Here is a 22270-nt window from a genome sequence, read left to right on the forward strand (position 1 = left end):
TGTAACTACAGTCCTTAAGGGATTTCTTTCCTGCCGTGAAATTACACATGAAAACATCACACAGGGCCTGGGGCAGGGTAGGTGTTACTAAAACATTGGCTGAATTTGATTTCAGAACTACATCTACAGTGTTCCTCTGAAAAGTCATTAAGAAGAATTTGGCCCCCTGCTTCCTGTCCTTCCAAATCGGAATTTCCTATGTGCACTCAGGCTGTGATGCTCTTAGGTGGGGGTCACACCTCCCATCCGGAGAGATGGGGGAGGGGTATGAATGTGTTAAGGTTTTAAAATTAGTTTGTGTTGTCAGTTGATTTAATAAGGGCATCAGCTGCCTTTGCTTAAAGCCCTGGTAACAGAAGACAGCTACCCAAAAGCAAAGGTTCAGACAGCACAAACGTGGTAATGACTACTTTCCCAGAAGGGCCAGAATCAAAAGGCAAGGCACGGTGGACACTGCTACAACCACCCCAGAGAAAAGCCCCCAGAAGCCCTTACATTGCTGATGTACTCCAGGGGAGTGAGACTGAAGGTAGGCAGGTCGTCGGTCAGGGTATCGCCAATGCCTGCTGTGTTCCAGCTCTAGGGCAGAAAGGAGAGAAAGCAATCAAGGTCACAGAAGCCAGGGGGCCCCGGAAAGTGCCACACACAGGAAAATACTCAGAGAATGTAGCATTCCTACAGGTGTCTTTGGTTGGAGACAGCCTTGGGAATCGTCACTATTCAACAGACGAGGTATTTCTCAAGTCATCACCCTGAAGCCTGCCACATAGAAAATAGTTCTTTCTCTCTCTGGATTTCTGCAGATACATTAAACAGGAGCTCCTGCCTTCTTAATAGAACTATTTGCTGAGAATTGTTGTTCCCACTCGGTCTGTGAAGAGGATGTTCCATGGTCTGAGTTTCTTCAGTCTGGAGGGCACACGGGCTTAAGAGCTGCTGGGCACAGCTAGCCTAACTCCTGGGTCTTCAGCACTCTAGAGACTAGGACCGCCCCGAATCCTCCAGAGGCCCCATGTAAATACCTACGTTGGGAGGGAGGCCTGGGCAGCCCTTTCTGGCTGCAGGAATATCCAAACCATATTCACTCATACTATTTACTGCTTTTATTTCTTTCTGATTTCTGCACCTATTTCTCAACTGATTCAGAGCTCATAGGGAAAGGGAAGGGAAGGAACCTCCAGACCTCACCAGTGACCCTCTGTCCCCTGTGATCCCTCTGTCTGGGGAGATGCTCTTCCTTCTGACATTTAAAATGAGAACGTCGGTGCACCTGGGTGGCTCAAATGGTTAAGCATCTGACTTCAGCTTGGGTCATGATCTCAGGGTCCTGGGATCGAGTCCCACATCAGGCTCCCAGCTCAGTGAGGAGTCTGCTTCTCCCCCTGCCTATCTCCCTGCTTGTGTTCTCTCTCTCTGTATCTCTGTCTCAAATGCATAAGTATAATCTTTAAAAAATTAAAAATAAAATTAAAAAAATAAAATGGGAATGTCTATGGTATCACTGTGTGAGCTTTCCCAGCAGTCTCTCAAGAGTCAGGCAAATTACCAGCACGTGCATGGTTACGGAGTTCAGCTTGGCACACCTTCATGCACGAATCTAGTTTCTTAATTCCAACTTGAGTCACCCTAGAGCCAGCCTGGAAAACAAGGCTCTTTCTGGCTGTACTCCTGGAGTGACTCCCAGGTCACGTTGTAGCTGTTCTCTGCAGCCACCTGATGCCATCTGGTTGCTTGATCCTTTAAGCAACGTTCCGGGAATGTAATGACCACGTCCACCTCTGGGCTCCCAGCCCAGCCTAAGCCTCAGCTGCCCTCCCCATCTTCCCCAGCACCGGCTCAATTCTAATATTCTTTGCTTGAGACAAGTTCTTTTCTTCCCCACCTCCACCTTTGGTTTTCTAAACTCCTGTTCTTGCTTGAGAATCCTCCTCTGCTTCAAAATAGCCTAATTTTCTTCAGTTACCTCCCACCCCATGGAGAAGAAACACTGTGATCACCCACATGTACTGTGTGCCCATGATGTACAGAGCCTCGTGTCCCGGTTGGTAGAGAGGAGACAAAGAAATATAAGACTTGGGACACTTGAGTGGCTTAGCAGTTGAGCGCCTGCCTTCAGCCCAAGTCGTCATCCTGGAGTCCAGGGATCAAGTCCCACATCAGGCTCCCTGCATTGGAGCCTGCTTCTCCCTCTGCCTGTGTCTCTGCCTCTGTCTCTCCATGTCTCTCATGAATAAATAAATAAATTCTTTAAAAAGAAAAAAAGAAAAGAAATGTAAGACTCAATCCTTGCTCTCCAGAGCAAGGCAAACCAAGATCCCCTGACACACTCCCCTGCTATATACCCCAACACGGGTCCCTCCCCACCATGCACTGTGCACAGGCTACTACTTGGGAGATTGAGACAAAGGCAGAGTTTGATACCATAAGAGTTCAGAGGAGGGAGGGCTCAGGGTGATTACAGGAGTGGGCTGCAGGATGCCTGAGGTGCAGAGAGGGAAGACCAGAAGGGGAATGCATATCTCTCAACAGTGGGCTAAGAAAGGGCTTTATTTTCAACAAATAAATCGTAAGAGAGTGAGAGAGAGAAGGGGAAGAGAGAAGAAGAGAGGGAAATGGAGGGAAGGGGATAGAACGGTGACCTGTGGCTCATAAAAAGACACATTGACCAATCCTAGCATGCAGAATGAACCTGAATCTTGACTGCAACAGTGAAATTATGACTTTTATGACAACTGGAAATTTGAACACTGATTAATGATATTAAGGAATCATTTCTAACTCATGGGTGATTTGGGTACTATGATTATTTTTAGAGTTGTTATACTTTAGAGATGGGATATATACAAGACAGATGGCCAGGAGTTGATCATGTTGAAGAGAAGTGATGAGAACATGGGGTTCATCATACTCTTCTCTCTACTCCTGCATATGTACAGAAACTTCCCTAATAAAGTTTTTAAAGATAGACTATTATACTGGACCTGAGGAGCCAGGCAAGGTCCTACATGGGGGGAGGGGGGGACAAAATCAGAGTGGTGCTTTATAAAGATTAATGCAGCAACTTGGGAGGATTGAGGGAGAGGAAACAAATAAAAAGTTCCAGGAACAGCTGGGAGAGGAGGAGACGCCTCAACGAGAACAGGGCCATGGAAATGGATGGGAGACCTCTTTAAGAAGAAGGAACAATGCAATAGTGATCATTGCCAAAGAGAGCTGTGGTGACAGGGCAGAGACTCGCAGGCCAAGGAGGCAGACTGGTGGGAGAGGGACGATGCCCAGAAGAATGGGAGTAACACTGAGGGGCTGAGCGGCAGGGAAAGATCAGTGTCCCCCAGCACATACAGGGAATGAGCACTGTGGGGCTAGAGGCCCTGGGAAGGCTCCATGGGGAGCAGGAGGAGAGTGGTCAAGCAGAGGGCAGAGGGGGAGAACGGCCACAGTGGAACACAGTTTGGAACAAGGGACAAACTAGGGAGATGCTTATTAGCAAGCAGGGTAACAGGGAAATGTTGCAGGTTATGTTTTAATTGTTTAAAATGTATTTAAAATTTCCTTCATATGGGCTTTTCTATCCCATCTGTCACCAGATAATGTGGGCAAACGTCAACAGTCAATTTTGAAATGGAATATAGTGTTGGTTGATATTCTTGAAATGTGAAAGGGGAATACAATTCACTGGCAAACATTAAAAGCAAACACTGAATGACCAGGGTTTAATTTTTCAAATCCGTAAGGCTAAAGTGCTTGCCTTTGTGTTGTGTGCTTTCCTGCTGGCAACTCTGGGAGAGCTCCTCCTAATCTCTGAGCTGCCCGCCTCCATTCCCAGGGCCCCCCCTCGGTGTCATGGCGAGGCCTGGGGAGGTCTAGGGATTCTAGCAACAAGAGTCCAACCAATCAGTGAGCTCTGAAACGCAGAAGTGGGGCTGGAAGAGCAGTGGTAAGAACTGAGCTTCCAGAACAGAAGGTCAAGATGTTAGGATTTGCAGGGGGGGGAGGGAGGGGATGTAGGAAACCAGTGAAGGGGATCAGGAGTACACTTGTCATGACAAGCATACTATATTGTATACCTGACACTCACAGTGTATGTGAATTATACTGGAATAAAAAAAAGAGGTTAAAAAAAAGATCCTGATTATAAACATTCCCACAAATCACTTGTGTTATCCTATAATACACGTGAAATATTTTGAAAACAGCTACACTGATATTACTACTGGCAATAAAATTGCTGGATGGAGTTCAAAAAAAAATTTTTTTTAAGCTCTAAGAGAAGAAAAATAATAAAAGCAACCAGTTCTAGAGGTGGGGGAATGGGGACAGGAAATATAAAGAATGCTAATCCCCTCACATCTTTCAAAGCTGCTCAATCAGTACCAGCAGCTATGTAAAATGGAAGTGTGACCAACCAAAAACAATGACCCCAGGCTCTTAATGGTTTTCATAATCCTTCTTGTGCAACTTCGGAGAGATCTTCTGGGTGCTGCTCTTTTGTAGGGAAGAACCTATTATCCCAGGTTCCACCATCCCTTTGGTTTCACTTCCTTTCTCTTCCTTTTCTAGTCAAGTTCAAATAAATGTTATATTGTATACATTTTGTTTTGTTTTTTTAAAAAAAAAAAAACCAGCATGTATAGGACAGTTCCACTTCTTCTATGGATCTATCCCCTGGTGCCCCTCCAACCTCTGGCACAGGGCAGGAAGAGGTGTCTGGGGGGTGAGCACCACATGTTCGCACAGATTTCTATATTGTGGGATTCTGAAAAGATCTATTGCTTTTTTCACTGTAATATCCCGGACTGCCTGAATTTCTGAAAACGAATATGTGCAATTTTTATTTTAAAAAACTGTCATTCCTCTTAAAAAATGAGACTCACAGAGAAGAAAGCCAGCCCTTATAAAGCATCTGCTCCGTGGCTGCTGCAAGGCTAAGTTCTATCATCTATGAAATGTCATGTAATCTTCACATCTGCATGGTCAGAATCAGTGTGTCCCCATCTAATGAGATGAGGCCTTCATGGGAAGCCGCGTGATGCGATGGGACCATGTCAGGGACATCCCTTCTGCTGCGCTGTGACAGAAGTGGCTCTCCTCTAGCTCCCCCACCACCACCACCACCTCTACAACAGAAATGCAGAATCTGACTGCAGTAGCCCCATGGCATTCTGCAGGAAAATTATAATGAATGAAAATCCCGGAATTTGGGGGGTAGAAGGAACTCTGAAATCATTAGTCCAACCCATTGTTTCATGGATGGGGCTTCTGAGATCCAGAGAGATCTGCAGACTCTGAGGTCTCAGGTCATACAGTGAAGGAGTAAGTGGCCCTCGAGCCCTGGTCTCATATGCTTTCTAGAGGACAACAGGAGGTAAACAACATGTAATCATGCTCCACGAGCTCTTGGTGCTTCCGAAAAGGATCTCCTGGCTATTAAAGGCCCATAACTGGGTCTTTCTCAAAATTTTGCCCCAGAAATCTAAATGGTGGGGAGGAGACCAGACCTGTGGAAGTCAGAGCCAGCAGAGAAGTGACTGATGGGTAATCCCTTGAAAGGAGTCAGGACAAGCAGCAAAGGGTGCAAGGTGAGGGAAGGGTGGCACCCCAGGAATAGCCAGAGTAAAGGCATCAAGGACAGAACACAGCAGAACCCCTCAAACCCCCATCAAAATCACCAAATCAGATCTGGTAAGCTACTCTCCCTGGTGAAGTTCCAATTCCAAAACCAATGCTCATGGAAAGAATGCCCCAACCCGCCCCAACCTATCCGGTGGCACATAATCTCCCTCACTTCTCCCTGAGAAGGCACAGCTGCTCCAAGTGGTGAAAGTTAATCAAGCAATAATAATAATCCCAAGAAGTAGGATGAAAGTAAAGCATCACGGTGACTCCAATTAAGATAAGAAATTCTTGCTAAGCAGTAAGTTGCAAGGGAACTGTATGGTGGGACTTCCAGCCTGGAGAGTTAGAGCTGTTCCTCTTAAAGCTCCTGGGGGGTCAGGGTGGCGGGTACCCATGCTCAAAAGTGCTCAAGAAGGAGGCAGCACCCAGAGGGAGATCTATGGTCAATGGGAAACTCACGTCCATCTTGGAAACGAGAAGCAGCTGCTGTTTGATGCGCAGGAAAACGGAATCGAAAGCCAGCTGGTGGGCCTGCTGGTTAAGCCGAGTCAGCGCTATGCGAGACGCAGACAGCAGGTTGTGGTTACTAGACCCTTTTTCCTAAGATGAAAAAATACAAAAGGCCGTTAGGGCCCGGCTCTACCCAAGGTTATTAGCTAGTTCAATATTTTCAAAAGCTGCTGAAAGGAAGACAGTGAGGGGGTGGGTCCGTATGATAGTGTCTCCCAAGCAGGGCTATGCTCTGGTACCCCCTGCAGAACATGCTGGATTACAGGTGCACAGGCTCCACCTCGGAGCTGCTGAATCAGAGACCAGCAGGGGGTCTGGAGCCCAGGAAGCCATGTCTTTAACTCCTTTTCCAGGCAATTCTGATGCATCTATTAACTGATTCTGATGCAAGCTCCTGGGCTGGTGGTTTAGCAACAATTAAGTGGGGACTGTCCTTCAGGGATAGAGGAAGGGGGAGAAAATGATCTCAAGTGCCAGGTAAGAACAAGAGTGAGGGACAGGAGTCTGATTCCCAGAGAGGTCAAGTCAGTTACACCTGGCTGTACAGAAGAGTGCGAAAACCTAAACGAGTCTCAAGGAATTCCAAACAGCCTGAGAAAGCACAGAGATGGAAAATGTAACCTTAGTTTTGCTATTATAAATGGACTGATTACAATAACAAACTAAATCAGATCAGCAATAAAGATAAACAAGAGTTGCTTTAACCTAATCACAGAAGCATGGATGAATGAACCTGCACAACTGTTTTAAGAATTATTTGTCAAGCTCCAGCGCAGCCAGCAGGTGGGCCGTGTGAGGGCAATGATGGAGCCTCAGACACATCCAGAGGTTTACCTTGAAGTCATCCCCGAAGCTTGAGGCCCATCAGGACACCCTGACACTGCATTTGGTGCCATAGGAACAGTAAAGTCTCCTCTGCCTATCACCAAGACGGCAACATTCAAACCTGACCAGGGGCAGAGGGATGGTTCTAGAAAGGATGCTACAGCACTCTTAGGATCCTGGGGCCATTCACAGGTTGCTTGGTGGCTCGTTCCATTTGTTGGGAGGCTCTTCTGTCCCCTGGATCCCAAGGGGCCCAAAGCTCAAAGGGCAGCACAGTGGTAGGTACACTAAGAGCTTATGCTAAAGGGGCAGCCAGAAGGGAATGCTTATCCTCAGGTCCTCCTGCTGTCAGGGGGGGAATCCACTTCCCCCGTGGCAAGGTGGGGGGCCTCCTCTGTGGGTTCTGTCCACCAGCAGGCAGTACACATTCTGGTCCCCTCTCTGCCAGTTAGTAACAGGGGCCTATCCCTGCAGTGGGGCCAGAGGTCCTCCGGGCAAGTCTAACTCTGGAGGGAAGTACAACAAGCCCGTCTGGCCTCTCATCCAATTTGCCTTTCACCATTAACAAAGCTCCACTGTCCCAACTCCTACACCTTTATTTCCATTTGTTCCAATCCAGGGTAGTTTACTAATTCCTTAAAATGCAAGGTAAATCAGAGAAGTGGCAGTGGGGCACACTGTGGCCCATACACTGAACCAAAAAGCCTGGATCAGGGAAAGGGTGACAAGCAAGAAGCTTCCATTTGCAAGAATGTTACCAGTCTGCTCTCATACCTTAAGGGTGTAAAGTATTTCCATTAAACTGGCATATTCGGCCGGGTTATCTTTCTGGAGATAATTATATTCTTGCCATGGGTTCTTGGCAGAGCTCTTCTTGTCTGTCAAGATACTGTCCTGAAAACCAGCCAGGCTTCGAGGACTGTAGGAGTCAGAGAGATATTTGCCAGCTGTGGACAAAATCCTGAAAAATGAAAGCGAGCATTATGCCCTGAGCTGTTTGCACAGAACTTTCCTCTGGGAGCATTCTGTTTGCTCCTTACCAAATCCCAGGATACCCTTATGAGGCAGATTACTTTGAGTCCATTTATAGGGAAAGGAAGACACCCTTCATCACTGGGCTTGGACCTCAGGCGGACAACAGATGCCAGGTGGTTTTAATTCCTATTTAACTCCAGGTCCACCAGAATAGGCCCCCTTCCTGATAAGACACACAGCCTACACAGGGCAGCTGTCAGTTTGCTCCTGTCTGGGATACTGTGTCTTTTCTCTGTAGTCCTTTCTCGCTCTGTGCGCATCACTATTGGGAACAGAGCCATGGGGGGCCCCCAGCCCCTCAGCCCCAGTGGTGCTAGATGTGGCGGTGGGACAGCCAGCCCTGGGAGAGCCATGGCAGCCTGGAAGCACAGCCTCTAGCCACGAGACTCCCTGTCACACAACTGGGCCGCTGTGGTATTTGTGTTCACTCACCCGAGAAAGGCTACTTTTGTGGTTGAGGTGCCACAGAGAGAGCTACTGAGAGAAGCAGGCACTTTCCAATTTCTCTGAGGAGGAAAAACGCCTAGAGAAGGTTCTAGATGAAGACTGATCTCTAAGGGGTTGAATCTCTATCCTTCCCTGATGGATGCTGCAAATCCTCTGCTGTTTTCCCTGAGCCCAGCTGGACCACCCAGAGTACACATTTGACTGTGCACAGAACTGTATGAACATATGCAACCAGGAGGACAGACATCATATTCTATCCCAAGTGTGGCTGACTCCTTGGCCCCTCCTTTACCAGAATTTCTCATGAAAAATAATTGCTTTGGGACGCCTGTGTACCTCAGCAGTTAAGCAACTGCCTTCGGCTCACAGTATGACCCTGGAGTCCTGGGATCGAGCCCCACATCAGGCTCCCTACATAGAGCCTGCTTCTCCCTCTGCCTGTGTCTCTGCCTCTCTGTCTCTCATGAATAAATAAATAAAATCTTTAAAAAATAAAATAAAATAAAGAAAGAAAAAGAATTGCCTTGGACTTGGCAGCTTTTAGGCTGAACTCACTCTTTCAAAACAAAAAAAAGTCTAGTGAGCCTATCAAGGAATGTATGTTACCTGTAAACCGTGGGGACAGGGCCTTCCCCAGGAACCACTGCTGACACAAGCAGCCACCTGCCTCTGCCACTAAGCAAGTTACGCTCTTCCCTGTCGCTTAAGCCTCCAGGTGACTTCGGCTATGTCTTTTGTCTGCCAAACTGTGGCCTGTTCCTGACACCCTTACTTTCAACTGTTCACTCTTCGTGAGGGCCAAACAGGGTGTTCTTCCCCTCCGAATTCTTAGCACTGAGCATAGGGCCTGGCCTATAGCAGGTGACCCTGCGTTTGGCAAGCAAGATGTTGAGAGCTGCCCTGAGAAATCAGCTCCCCTTTGGCAGGGTCATGGCCACTTGTGCCTCTATTCTCTCAGCAAGGGGAAACTGGCACCAGTCTGCCATCCACAATGAAGACAGATATGTCAGGAATGTCTTAAGTATTAAAGACCACAGTTTAAAATGTCAGAATAGTGTGCTCAAAAATAAGAACCAAATCTAAAAAAAAAAAAGTCAAAATAAACACAGTTCCAACCCTAAGTAATGAACAGTACTTTCCTCCCCAGCTTCTTCCTCATCCAGACAGATACCATTAGATGAGCTAATCACAGACTCAGATTTCCTAGGATGTGTATTTACTAGTACTATGAACTAAACCTTACTGAAATGAACACTTGATTTCTTCACTCACAAAGAAACATTTTCTCATTACTGGAATGGGCTATAAATAGGTCTTGGGGATGGCAGATAATTAAACTGTCCTCACCTTCAAGAAGCTCAGAGATTAACGGGGGAGTGCTAATGGCTATGTGGGGAGACAGAAGGTAAGAATGCACAGAGGGAGAGGCTAACGTTATACTTCCATGTGCCTCAACTCATCTCACTTCATGGAAAGTTATCATTCACTTCTTTACGAGCCATGGACACTTGTAAACTTACACTGGACCTCCCAAACCTGATGTTCCCACTAAACTGTGCCACTAAGATCTTACCCGGTGAAAACACCACTCTGTCAAAAATAAGGGATAGGTGGTGTGAAAGTACAGAGCAGCCGAGGCGAACTCCCTGTATCTCACCTGGGACTTGCCTAGTTCACCAGAAAGCCCTCCAGGGGCACTTGGCCCATAAGTCACAAAATGATTCCTTTTTGCAAGGAGGTGATCTTAAGAGCCCCAAAGCCAATGTTCCTCTTGTCGCTGAAGTAATCTGGAGTGTTTTGAGCTACTATCTTGGCCACCTGGGGGGGCCAAGAAGGCACAGTCCTTGGGCCAAGTCTGGGTTCCAGAGGGGAGATGGAGGGGAGATTGACAGGAAGATAAGATAAGCTTTATAGGCAGCTGCCACACCCTGGCCTCCCTGATGGGAACACAGATGGTGACTGTCGCTCTTTTCCCTTTCCGGGCTCGATGCTTCCAGAATGAATGATGTCACCTCTTAAAGAGGCTCCCCTGGATACGCCCAATTGGTTCTCAACTCACGCCAAAGCTTGGGTCAGATTTTCAGCTTCTCTGGGCTGCAAAATGCAGATGGTCCTTTATCTACCACGGTCCTGTTCAGCCTCCCAATCAGATCCTTTTCGTTTTAGAATGCAATATTCACCTTCATTAAAAGACTAAGGAAAACCTGTATGTCCTGATATGGAAAGATGTCTGCTGTACACAGGCAGAGAAACCCAGGTCCAGGGTGGGAAGCTAATTTGTGAAAAAGACAGTGTGGGCAAGTGTGGAGGTGACACACTCCAGACGGCTCAGCTGATGGCCAGGTTCAAATCACTGCCTCATGACCTCAGACACAGCTATTTCCACAGGTCATTTCTTTTACCATCATCTGTGCCAGACTCGATGCTTTAATGTCCCGTCATCTGTAAAAATATGATGAACAGTACCTACCTCTTTGGCCACTAAGAGGATTATTGACAATTCCTGTAAAGTCCTTAATGTCAGAGCTCAATAAATATTAGGGGTGGGGGCAGATGTTAATAGTGTTTCTTCTGGAGAAGATTTTTAGGGTGAGTAGCTTCCATTTTTATTTTGTATATTTGTGAACTGCTTTCAGTTTTGCAATGGGTTGGGGCCAGACTATAATTACTACTGAAGGGGATCCCTGGGTGGCACAGCAGTTTGGCGCCTGCCTTTGGCCCAGGGCGCGATCCTGGGGATCCGGGATCGAGTCCCATGTTGGACTCCCGGTGCATGGAGCCTGCTTCTCCCTCTGCCTGTGTCTCTGCCTCTCTCTCTCTCTCTCTGTGTGACTATCATAAATAAATAAGAATTAAAAAAAAATACTACTGAAATTAAGAAAATAAGAAGCCGCATGCCTTTCTTTTAAATACATAAATGTTACATGTCTGGCTGGCTCTTCCCAGGAGTCCTCTGAAAATTTAGACCCACTCACTTGCCCTCTGCCACAGGCCCCCCTCACTGTGTGTGTGTGTGTGTGTGTGTGCACATGTACACACGTCAGCATGAGTGTGTGCGGGGGCAAAGGGGGTAATGTTTATTGCATTTATAGTATTTAACACACACTCCACTACGTGACTGTGGTGCTTCGGTTCTATTCATTGCTGTGCTGGGCTGTTCAGGAGTTCCAAACAGCAGTAGCTGCCCATTCTACTCCACGGAAAGACATTGCCCAGAACAAGAACTGCTGTGGGAGATTGTGGAAAATGAAGACAGTGTGTCGGATCAGAAATGAAAGAAGACAAAAAGCAGAGAGAAGGAGAAACAGCTGACTCGGAACACTGACCCCACCCCTCAACCACTCATCCCTACTTCCCAGAAGGTGGGTATGTTGCTGTGTACACCCTATCCCATGCTGCCCCCCACCACCAGCTTTCATTTTACAGTGGACTACTGGCAGAAACTCCCTCCCACGCAGATTATTTTAGGACAATACAGGATTATCTGAGTAAGAGATGACAGAGCTGCTGCTAGGCTCTCAGACAAGTATGAGAAATAGACTTCTTCCCCCCAACTCCTAGAGAACACAGAAATCAGCTGTCCCAAGAGAATGAGAGATTTAGCTGGAAGAAGGAAGGAAATTTGGAAGGCTGGAGCCCTTTGAGGGGAAAATCAGTCTGAACCCGACTACTTCAGGGCAACAGAAAGCCCTGGCAGGTATGGGAATAGAGAAAGGAGGGAAAGAAACTTTTCCTAGGGCTGACCCCTGAAATCTTCCTTCTACACACACCAGCTCTGGCACCACAGAATTCTGCTGCCAAACCGGGAAGGCTGGCTGAGTGAATCTCGATTCCGTGGGCTGCCCCACGGGCTTTCATCACCACCCATAATGCTGTTTCTATGGAGAAATTTACTTTGAGTCCCAATAATTAACTTACAAACAAGCAGTCGGAACCCAGCCCATTTATAATTTGGAGACAACACGTACTGATTCCTCATTTGGGCTGCAACTTCCATATCTAACCAAAACTCTGTGACTACTGCCAAGGAGCTCAGAGCCTTGCCCTTTTTAGGTGCTTAGTAAATGTTTAATGATGACAATAATGACACCTTATATCTAGGTACAGACAGTTCTTGAGCCATGTGACTTTCAGATTTGACCGTATGTTGTCATTGCTGTGTTGTGTGCTGTATCAGGTTCTTCCCCAGCCAAGAACCCAGGGACTCACCCACAACTCTGGCCTACCTGTTTGCTAGCTGCTGCTCGAAGTCCCCACATTGCCGTAAGAGCTCGCCACAGGTGGCTATTATCCTAAACAAAACAAAAAGCACTTCAAGTTCAAGTACCTGGAATGTTGACATTTACAGGACAAACATTGTCTCATTCATAAACATTCTAACTATTCACTCCTTTTGGTGGTGCTGGGTTCTGGAGAAGCGGTTAACCATTGAACAGTCTACCTGATGTGTCTCGCTTATTAGTAATTCATGGAGAAGGTAAACACGACCCCCTTCTAACATCCTCCAGTCGCAGGCCTCTCTGCTGGGAATCACAGTTCTGTCCTACAGGTCTCAGATAATCTTACATTTCCCAAATACTGAGGTGCTTTGGGGCTTCATCCTTAAGGAAATGAGTTGGAAATACTTCATATCTAAAATGTAAAACTCAGAGCACCTGGTTGGCTCAGTCAGAAGATCATGTGACTCTTGATCTTGGGGGTTGTGAGTTCGAACCCCACATGGGATATAGAGATTACTTAAATAAATTTTAAAAACTTTAAAAAATAATAAAATTTAGAAGCCAACAATACATTTAAAAAAAAATCACTCACCACGATCAAGTGGGATTTATTCCAGGGATGCAACAGTGGGTGAGTATTGGTAAATCAGTCAATGTGATACATCACATCAACAAAAGAAAGGATAAAAATCATATGATCATCTCAACAGATACAGAAAAAGTATCTGATAAAGTACAATAACTATTCATGATAAAAACTCTCAACAAAGTAGGTTTAGAGGGAATATACCTCAACATAATAAAGGCCATACATGAAAAACCCACAGCTAATTTCATCCTCAATAGGGAAAAGCTGAGAGCTTTTCCCCTAAGGATCAAGACAAGGATGTCCACTCTCAGCACTTTTATTCCACATAGTACTAAAGTCCTAGCCACAGCAATCGGACAACAAAAAGAAGGCATCCAAATTGGTGAGGAAAAAGTAAAACTTTCACTATTTGCAGATGACATAATACGATATAGAGAAAACCCTAAAGACTCCACCAAAAAACTATTAGAATTGATCAAAAAATTCAGTAAAGTCATAGGATACAAAATCAATGTACATGAATCTGTTGCATTTTTTACAATAATGAAAAAGCAGGGATCCCTGGGTGGCGCAGCGGTTTGGCGCCTGCCTTTGGCTCAGGGCGCGATCCTGGAGACCCGGGATCGAATCCCACATCGGGCTCCCGGTGCATGGAGCCTGCTTCTCTCTCTGCCTGTGTCTCTGTCTGCCCCCCTCTCTCTCTCTCTCTCTCTCTCTCTGTGCGTGTGTGTCTATCATAAATAAATAAATAAATAATTTTTAAAAAATGAAAAAGCAAAAAGAGAAATTAAGAAAACAATCCCATTTATAACTGCACCAAAAATAATAAAACACCTAGGGATAAACTTAGCCAAAAGGCGAAAGACCTGTACTTTGAAAACTATAAAATACTGATGAAAGGAACTGAAGAGGATACAAATGGGAAGACATTCCATGCTTATCGTTGGAAGAAACAATATTGTTAAAATGTCCACGCTACCCAAACAATCTACAGATTTAACACAATCCCTATCAAAATACCAACAGCATTTTTCATAGAACTAGAACAAAATAATCTTAAAATTTGTATGGAACCACAAGAGACCTTGAATATAGCCAAAGCAATCCTAAGAAAGATGAACAAAAAGCTGGAGATACCACAACCCCAGATTTCAAGATATCTTGGAGTAATCAAAACGTATGGTACTGGCACAAAAACAGACACACAGATCAATAGAACAGAATAGAGAGCTCAGAAATAAACCCACCCATATATGGTCAATTAATCTATGACAAAGGAGGCAAGAATACACAATGGGGAAAAAAACAGAGTAAATAAATCTCTTCAACAAATGGTGTTGGGAAAACTGGACAACTACACACAAAACAATGAAACCAAATCATTTCCTTACACCATACACAAAAATAAACTCAAAATGGATTAAACCTTAAATGCAAGACCTGAAATCATAAAACTTCTAGGAGAAAATATAAGCAGTTATTTCTTTGATTGGCTATAAAAACATTTTTCTAAATATGTTTCCACAGCCAAGGGAACAAAAGTGAAATTAAACTATTGGGACTACACCATCAAAATAAAAAGCTTTTGCTTTTTGCAAAGGAAACCATCAAAAAAAAAAAAAAAACAAAAAGGCAATCTATGGATTGGGAGAAGATATCTGCAAATGATATATCCAGTGAGGGGTTAACATCCAAAATACATAAAGAATATATACAACTCAACACAAAATAAACCCCAAATAATCCAATAAAAAAATGAGCAGAGAGGGGCACCTGCGTGGCTCAGTGGTTGAGGGTCTGCCTTTGGCTCAGGTCGTGATCCCAGGATCTGGGATCGAGTACTGCATCGGGCTCCTTGCAGGGAGTCTGCTTCTCCCTCTGCCTATGGCTCTGCCTCTCTCTCTCTGTCTCTCATGAATAAATAAAATCTTAAAAAAAAAAAAAATGAGCAGAGGACTTAGCAGACATTTTTCCAAAGAAGACAGACTAGTGGTCAACAAACACATAAAAAGATGCTCAACACCACTCATCCTCAGGGAAATGGAAATCAAAATGAGATATCACCTCACACCTGTCAGAATGCTTACAGTAAAAAATATAAGAAATAATAAGTACTGGGGCACCTGGGTGATTTGGTCGGTTAAGCATCCAACTCTTGATTTTAGCTCAGGTCATGATCTTAGGATCATGAGATCAAGCCCCATATAGGGCTCTGTGCTAGGGGTGGAGCCTGTTTAAGAGTCTCTCTCCCTCTCCTTTTGCCTCTCTCCAGAGCATGCATGTGCATGCACGCCTGCACTCACTCTCTCTCAGAAAGAAAGAAAGAAAGAAAGAAAGAAAGAAAGAAAGAAAGAAAGAAAGAAAGAAAAGAAAAGAAAAGAAAAGAAAAGAAAAGAAAAGAAAAGAAAAGAAAAGAAAAGAAAAGAAATAATAAGTATTGGTGAGGATGTGGAGAAAAAAAAACCCTTGTGCACTGTTGGTGGGAATTTAAACTCGTACAGCCACTGTAGAAAACAGCACGAAGCTTCCCCAAAAAATTAAAAATAGAATTACCATATGCTCCAATAATGTCACTACTGGGTATTTACCCAAAGAAAACAGAAACACTAATTCAAAAGATATACTCCCATCCCTATGTTTACTGCAATATTAGTTACAATAGCCAAGATATGGAAGCAACCCAATGTCCATCCATAAATGAATGGATAAAAAGTATGTGCAGTATATACAATGAACTATTATTCAGCCAAAAAAAGAATGAGATCTTGCCATTTGCAATCACATGGGTGGACCTAGACAGTATTATTCTAAGCGAAACAAGTCAGAGAAAGACAAATACCATGATTTCACTCATATGTGGATTTAAGAAACAAAACAAAAAAGAGATAGACTCTTAACTACAAAGAATAAACTGGTGATTGCCAGGGGGAGCTAGAGAGATGGGTGAAATAAAGGAGATTAAAAAAATTAAATTTAAATTTAAAAACCAAAATTCATTACTTAGTATTTGTCAGATGTCTGCTACTTGCAAGGCAAAGAAAACTGTTTTGATACTAAAACTACCTCTCCGATCCCATGAAAGACAGATGAAGACTAATCCATTTGGCTTCTCAGAGATAAGCCTGAATGACCATCATACCTGTATTTAATAATCCTTTAATTTTCAAGTAATTTTATGCTAGGCCTCAAACTGCAGCTACTGAGTCCTTCAACACCAAACTATAAATGTCAGGACAAATCCAAGGATTAAAAACATCTTAAGTCTAGTTAATTTTTAACTTCTCTAAAAGTGCCTATCTATCACCAAGGTATCTAAGCATTCCATCATAAGAAAGGTTTATGAGAAAATGAAATATTCCACTTTTCACTTGCCTCAGGTACAACAGAATAACCTTCTTGTACATAATATTTTCTGGTATACCAAGCCACCACAGATGATAGGGGATACAGTTAGCTTCTAGAATATTAAACTTCATCCGAAAAAAATAAAAGTCCTTTGGGCAGCCCGGGTGGCTCAGCGGTTTGGCGCCGCCTTCGGCCCAGGGCGTGATCCTGGAGTCCTGGGGTCGAGTCCGCGTCTGGCTCCCTGCATGGAGCCTGCTTCTCCCTCTGCCTCTGCCTCTGAGGGGTCTGCCTCTTTCTTTCTCTCTCTCTCTCTCTCTCTGCCTCTCTCTCTCTCTGCCCCCCTCTCTCTCTCTCTTTCTGTGTGTCTCTCATGAATAAATAAATAAAATCTTAAAAAAAAAAAAAAAAAAAAAGAAAAGTCCAGATCAGAGCCCATGAGAAGATTATCCAAAAAGCCCTGGGAGGTCTTGGATCTGCTCTGATTGAAGACAGCTTTCAGGGATCCCTGGGTGGCGCAGCGGTTTGGCGCCTGCCTTTGGCCCAGGGCGCGATCCTGGAGACCCGGGATCGAGTCCCACATCGGGCTCCCGGTGCATGGAGCCTGCTTCTCCCTCTGCCTGTGTCTCTGCCTCTCTCTCTCTCTCTGTGACTATCATGAATAAATAAATAAAATCTTTAAAAAAAAAAGAAGACAGCTTTCAGGGACGCCTGGGTGGCTCAGTCAGTTGGGTGTCTGCTTGTCCCTTGCAGACCCATGTTGAGTGCTTATAATCACTTAAAATATCTTAAAATCCTTTTAAATTAAAAAAATAATAAAAATAGGATCCAATCAGGTATATATTTTCCAAAATATAAACTCTAAGTTATTTTAGACCTGAAAAACTAAATGCTAAGGGGAAAAAAAATCTCAAACCAAATATAAAAAAACAGAAGTCCCCAAAGGAGATGAGTTCATAAGGACTTTAAAATGCTTTAGCAGTGAGAGGGGTCTTTCTGGGTTGCTATTGTTGTTGTTTTTAATTGGCTTGTTTTTAAAGTTTAGTTTTTGCTTTAAAAAAAAAGAAAAAGAAAAAGAAAAAAAAAAGGTAGAAAAAAATGAACCCTTACAAACACATGTCATTTTTACCTATTATATGATATTTCTGCTTACTACATGTAGCACACATTTAAATTACAGCCCTCAAAAAATAAAATAAAATAAAATAAATTACAGCCCTCATTTTTACCTGATGGAGTTCTGAAAAGCTGTCCAATCTTCTTGAAAAAGCGAGTTGGGAGGAATATCATCCAGCTTGCACTTCTTTCGTATTGACTGGAGAGTACTGGTGAAATCAGACACATACCTATGGCCAAAAAACAACAAGAACAACAACAAAAACTGACAGGGATGTTATCATAAACTCCTCAGCTCTAAAGATACTCAGAATCACATGGCTCTGGACAAAGGGCTAAGGACCTCAAGAGCATCTTTAGAGGCTCCCACTAAGGAGTCTGACGATTTGTAAACTCTGACCACAGAAGAGTCTTCTCTATATGGCAGGGCTATCTTTCTCACCTGCAAGGGCAGTTTTAAGAGAGATGCTCAAGATAAGAAAGAAGAGAGCCACTAGAATGAAGACTGGTAACCCACCAGGTGAGAAGTGGAGCTGGTCAATTACTCCCTGGCCCAAAGAACCATCCTGACCCATCATGGCCCCACTATGATACCTGACTGTCACCTAGGACACAGTAACGCAGCTCGCTAATGCCCAGGGTACTTTTGCAGGATTCTTGTTCCCCTCAATTTAGATTAAAAAGCCAAATTTCATGGCAGGCAAGTGATGAGAATGGCACAGGATGTGAAACTGGATTCAGAGCTGAAGTCCCTCCCCCTCAGACTGCTGTTTGATCCCCCAGTTCCTTCTCAGCACCCAGCACAAGTATAAATCAGCAGCTTCCCTCATGTATGTGTTTAATGTATGTGTGGAAGCCCCGGGAGAACAGGACTATCCTCTTCTAGCTGTTAACAGTGTCCCCAGCAATTAGCACAGAGTTGGGCACAAAAGAGACACCTGGAAACAGTTCCTAGGTGAATGTAAGACTTGCACAGGGGCCTTGAGAAAGCGTCTGAGTGTCTTCAGGCCTGTTTCCTCATCTTTAAAATGGACTTAATTAATGTGGTCTTCTATGTTGCCTCAAAGAGTCACGTGACAATGAAATAAATGAAATAGGGGTTCCTGGGTGGCTCCATCCGTTGCTCCATCTGGGTGGTTCCTGGGTGAAGCATCCAACCGTTGGCTTTGGCTCAGGTTGTGATATCAAAGTCGTGGGATCAAGCCCCATGCTGGGCTCCACACTCAGTGCGGAGTTTCCTTGTCCCTATCCTCCTCAAGCACTTGCTCTCTTGGTCTCTCAAATAAAGATTTTTAAAGATATATTAAAAAATAAATGAAATAATATACATAAAAGTTCTCTGAAAAGTATAAAATAAAAGCTGATGTGGGGCAGTGTTGTTTCCAAGGACATACAGTTGTGGGAACATGAATGAATACATGCATGTCCTTGGGAGGGTGTTGTGAGGGTGTTCACCATGTTGTGAACATGGGTGAGCCAGGGTCTTGTTCTCTGGAAATCACAAGGTTCCCTGAAAACCTAGGACATCTGTGTGCATCACAAGAATCCTTGATAGCGGAGAGCTACGAAACCAACATTCTACTAATGGCACCTTCCCAAGAGAGGTGAGAGGTGAGAGCTTTCTTAGGGAAATCAATCCTTGGCGGGGGGAGGGGCCTCAAGGACCCACTGATGGGGGGGGATGTTGAGGAACATAATTGTGCTTCACCGTCACATTAAACAACTCTGCCACCACCCTGCAACTGTGACAAAAGTGTCTTAGAAGAGTACGCCATCAAATGATGCACCTCCTCTACAGCAGCTCGCAATAGCGTTCCCGGGACACTGAGTGGGCAGCAGAGCATGGGAGGCAGGGGCATCTGTTCAGCCACAGTGTGTATCCCATCACATTCTCATCACATTTGTCCCCAAACCATCCAATTCTCTCTCAGGATAAATGTTTCTGGGTATCTCTACCACCTAAGAGTCACTGTGATGGGGGCTTTAATCATAAGCTTTCACTTAATAACAATGATCACCATGGGGAGAGCCTCATCACTTCATAGAGGAAAGACACCGGGCCTCCTACAGGTCCCAAGCAGTAAGCACCAGAGCCAGGACTGAGGCTTGGGTGGCTCCAACCTCAGAGCCCACACTCTAGGCATAGGTGGAGAGCCCCTGATCTTAAAACCCCTCTTGGCTGTCATATCCTATAGCCTCACCCTCGTTCAAGTTAGGCCAGTCCCCTTCTGCCTCCCCTACATGCTCCATCCTGCTGTCCTTAATGCCCTCCCCATGACGGAACAGGGTCCCATCTCAACCTTGCTCCAGTTAACTTCACACTGATTGCCCTAATTTTAGAGACAACAGCTGCTGGGGTAGCTTCAAAATCTTCCCTTCTCTAGGTGACCTAGTTTCACCACATCCCCTCTGCACAGTTTCAATTTTTAATATAGATCTGTGTTATTTTCTAAAATGAAGTAATCAGGGACGCTTGGGTGGCTCAGCAGTTTAGCGCCTGCCTTTGGCCCAGGGCGTGATCCTGGGGTCCCTGGATCAAGTCCCTCATTGGGCTCCTTGAGTGGAGCCTACTTCTCCCTCTGCCCGTGTCTCTGCTTCTCTCTCTCTGTGTCTCTCATGAATAAATACATAAAATATTTTTTTAAAAAAGGAAGTAATCAAAATAATCAACAGGATAACTAAAAGTAAAAATATCACAAGAGCTGAGAGGGGCAGGGATGAGAGGGACAGCCTTACATACACTAGTTCCTCAAGATACAATGGCTAAGGCTGATAAACAAAAATCTTCTTTAAAGTATGGGGCGGGGTGCAAATTGAATTTAAATAAAACATTTTTTAAAATACAGGGAGAAGAGCTGAAAGTCTTCCTTTGAAAAACTAAACGCAAAATGTACAAAAGTGGATATGTCTGAGCAGAAAGACTAAGAGTGGGCAGGAAGGAAGGAAGACTTTTACTTTTTATACCTTTATGTATTTTTTAAAAATTACTCTAATGCATGGTTTTTGTTATTTCATTATAAATTTTTTAGATCTCAATAAGAAAAAACTCTTTCCATCCACAAAATCCTGGTTGGTGGCGGAGAAACAAAGTGGCCAATTCTGTATGATGAGACTTGTTGCTCATGCTCCTCTTCCTACATGAATGCACCTGGGCTTGTCTGGTTACATCTCTGTCTGAGACCAGTGCTTATGTCCTTGGCAGCCCTAATGTCTACACTGGGAGCTGCCCTCCTAAGCTGCTGCTGTCCATTGCAGTGACCATGAGCTCTGGCTCAGAGGCCTCAGAGCTCATAGGGGCGTGCTCAGTATTTCTGGAATGACAAGAGGAGCTCCCTAAACTTACTACAGCAAAAGAGCTTTCTCTTCAGTTAAAAAAAAAAAATTCTTGTGGGGCACCTGGGTGGCTCAGTCAGTTAAGTGTTTTACTCTTGATTTTGGCTCAGGTCATGAGATCCTGCCCACATCAGGCACTACACTAGGTGTGGAGCCTACTTAAGATTCTCTCTCTCTCTGCCCCTAGAACTACCCTGAGCTTGCACACACACTCTCTCTCTAAAATAAATAAATAAATAAATAAATAAATAAATAAATAAATAAATAAATAAATAATAAATTCTTGAGCCTGAGGGCCATGCCAATCTAGAACAAGCTACCAAGGGAAGGTCTTTGGTGAGCCCAAGAATGTGTCTGTCTACAAGCTAGAGACTGGAGGGATCCCTGGGTGGCGCAGCGGTTTAGCGCCTGCCTTTGGCCCAGGGCGCGATCCTGGAGACCTGGGATCGAATCCCACGTGGGGCTCCCGGTGCATGGAGCCTGCTTCTCCCTCTGCCTGTGTCTCTGCCTCTCTCTCTCTGTGTGTGTGTGACTATCATAAATAAATAAAAATTTAAAAAAAAAAAAAAAAAAAAAAACCTAGAGACTGGAGCTCTAATCTCCTGAGGGCCCTGGCACCTCAACTGCACAGGTCAGAAAATCCAGATTTAGGCTGCTTGCTCACTTTTTCTTTTTCCTAACTAAATGAAACTTCCTATTCTCTCCTTTCTTTCTTTTTTTTCTTTTTTTTTTAAAGATTTTATTCATTCAGGAGCCCCGGTAGCTTAGCAGTTTAGTGCTGCCTTCAGCCCAGGGCGTGATCCTGAAGTCCCGGGATCGAGTCCCACGTTAGGCTCCCTGCATGGAGCCTGCTTCTCCCTGTGTGTCTCTATCTCTGTGTCTCTCATGAATGAATATATAAAATCTTTTTTTTTAAGATTTTATTTATTTATTAGAGACAGAGAGAGAGGCAGAGACACAGGCAGAGGGAGAAGCAGGCTCCATGCAGGGAGCCTGACGTGGGACTCGATCCCAGGACTCCAGGATCACGCCCCAGACCAAAGGCAGGTGCTAAACCGCTGAGCCACCCAGGGATCCTCTCCTTTCTTTCTTTAAACAGCTCTATTGTGATGTAATTCATATACCACACAATTCTCCCATATAAACAGTACAATTCAGGGGCACCTGGGTGGCTCAGTTGGTTAAACATCTGCCTTCGGCTCAGGTCATGATCCCAGAGTCCTGGGATCAAGCCCCA

The 22270-nt window shown here is 44.6% G+C and overlaps 1 protein-coding gene across 2 annotated transcripts in view; it reads right to left on the reverse strand.

Moving 5' to 3' along the window:
- COG7 (component of oligomeric golgi complex 7) overlaps positions 1–22270 on the reverse strand; it is a 78085-nt gene that overhangs the window by 12413 nt on the left and 43402 nt on the right. Inside the window, exons 10-14 of one of the 2 annotated variants that reach the window (XM_077907005.1) lie at positions 17814–17930; positions 12660–12725; positions 7726–7912; positions 6076–6216; positions 496–579 (exon numbers count right to left, since the gene is read on the reverse strand). In XM_077907005.1, the coding sequence (XP_077763131.1) occupies positions 496–579; positions 6076–6216; positions 7726–7912; positions 12660–12725; positions 17814–17930 (595 nt within the window). The remainder of the gene's footprint in view (positions 1–495; positions 580–6075; positions 6217–7725; positions 7913–12659; positions 12726–17813; positions 17931–22270) is intronic. The other variant, XM_077907006.1, reaches the window with a different exon arrangement.

This window comes from Canis aureus, chromosome 8 (assembly GCF_053574225.1).
Source record: "Canis aureus isolate CA01 chromosome 8, VMU_Caureus_v.1.0, whole genome shotgun sequence".
Taxonomy (NCBI): Eukaryota; Metazoa; Chordata; class Mammalia; order Carnivora; family Canidae; genus Canis; species Canis aureus.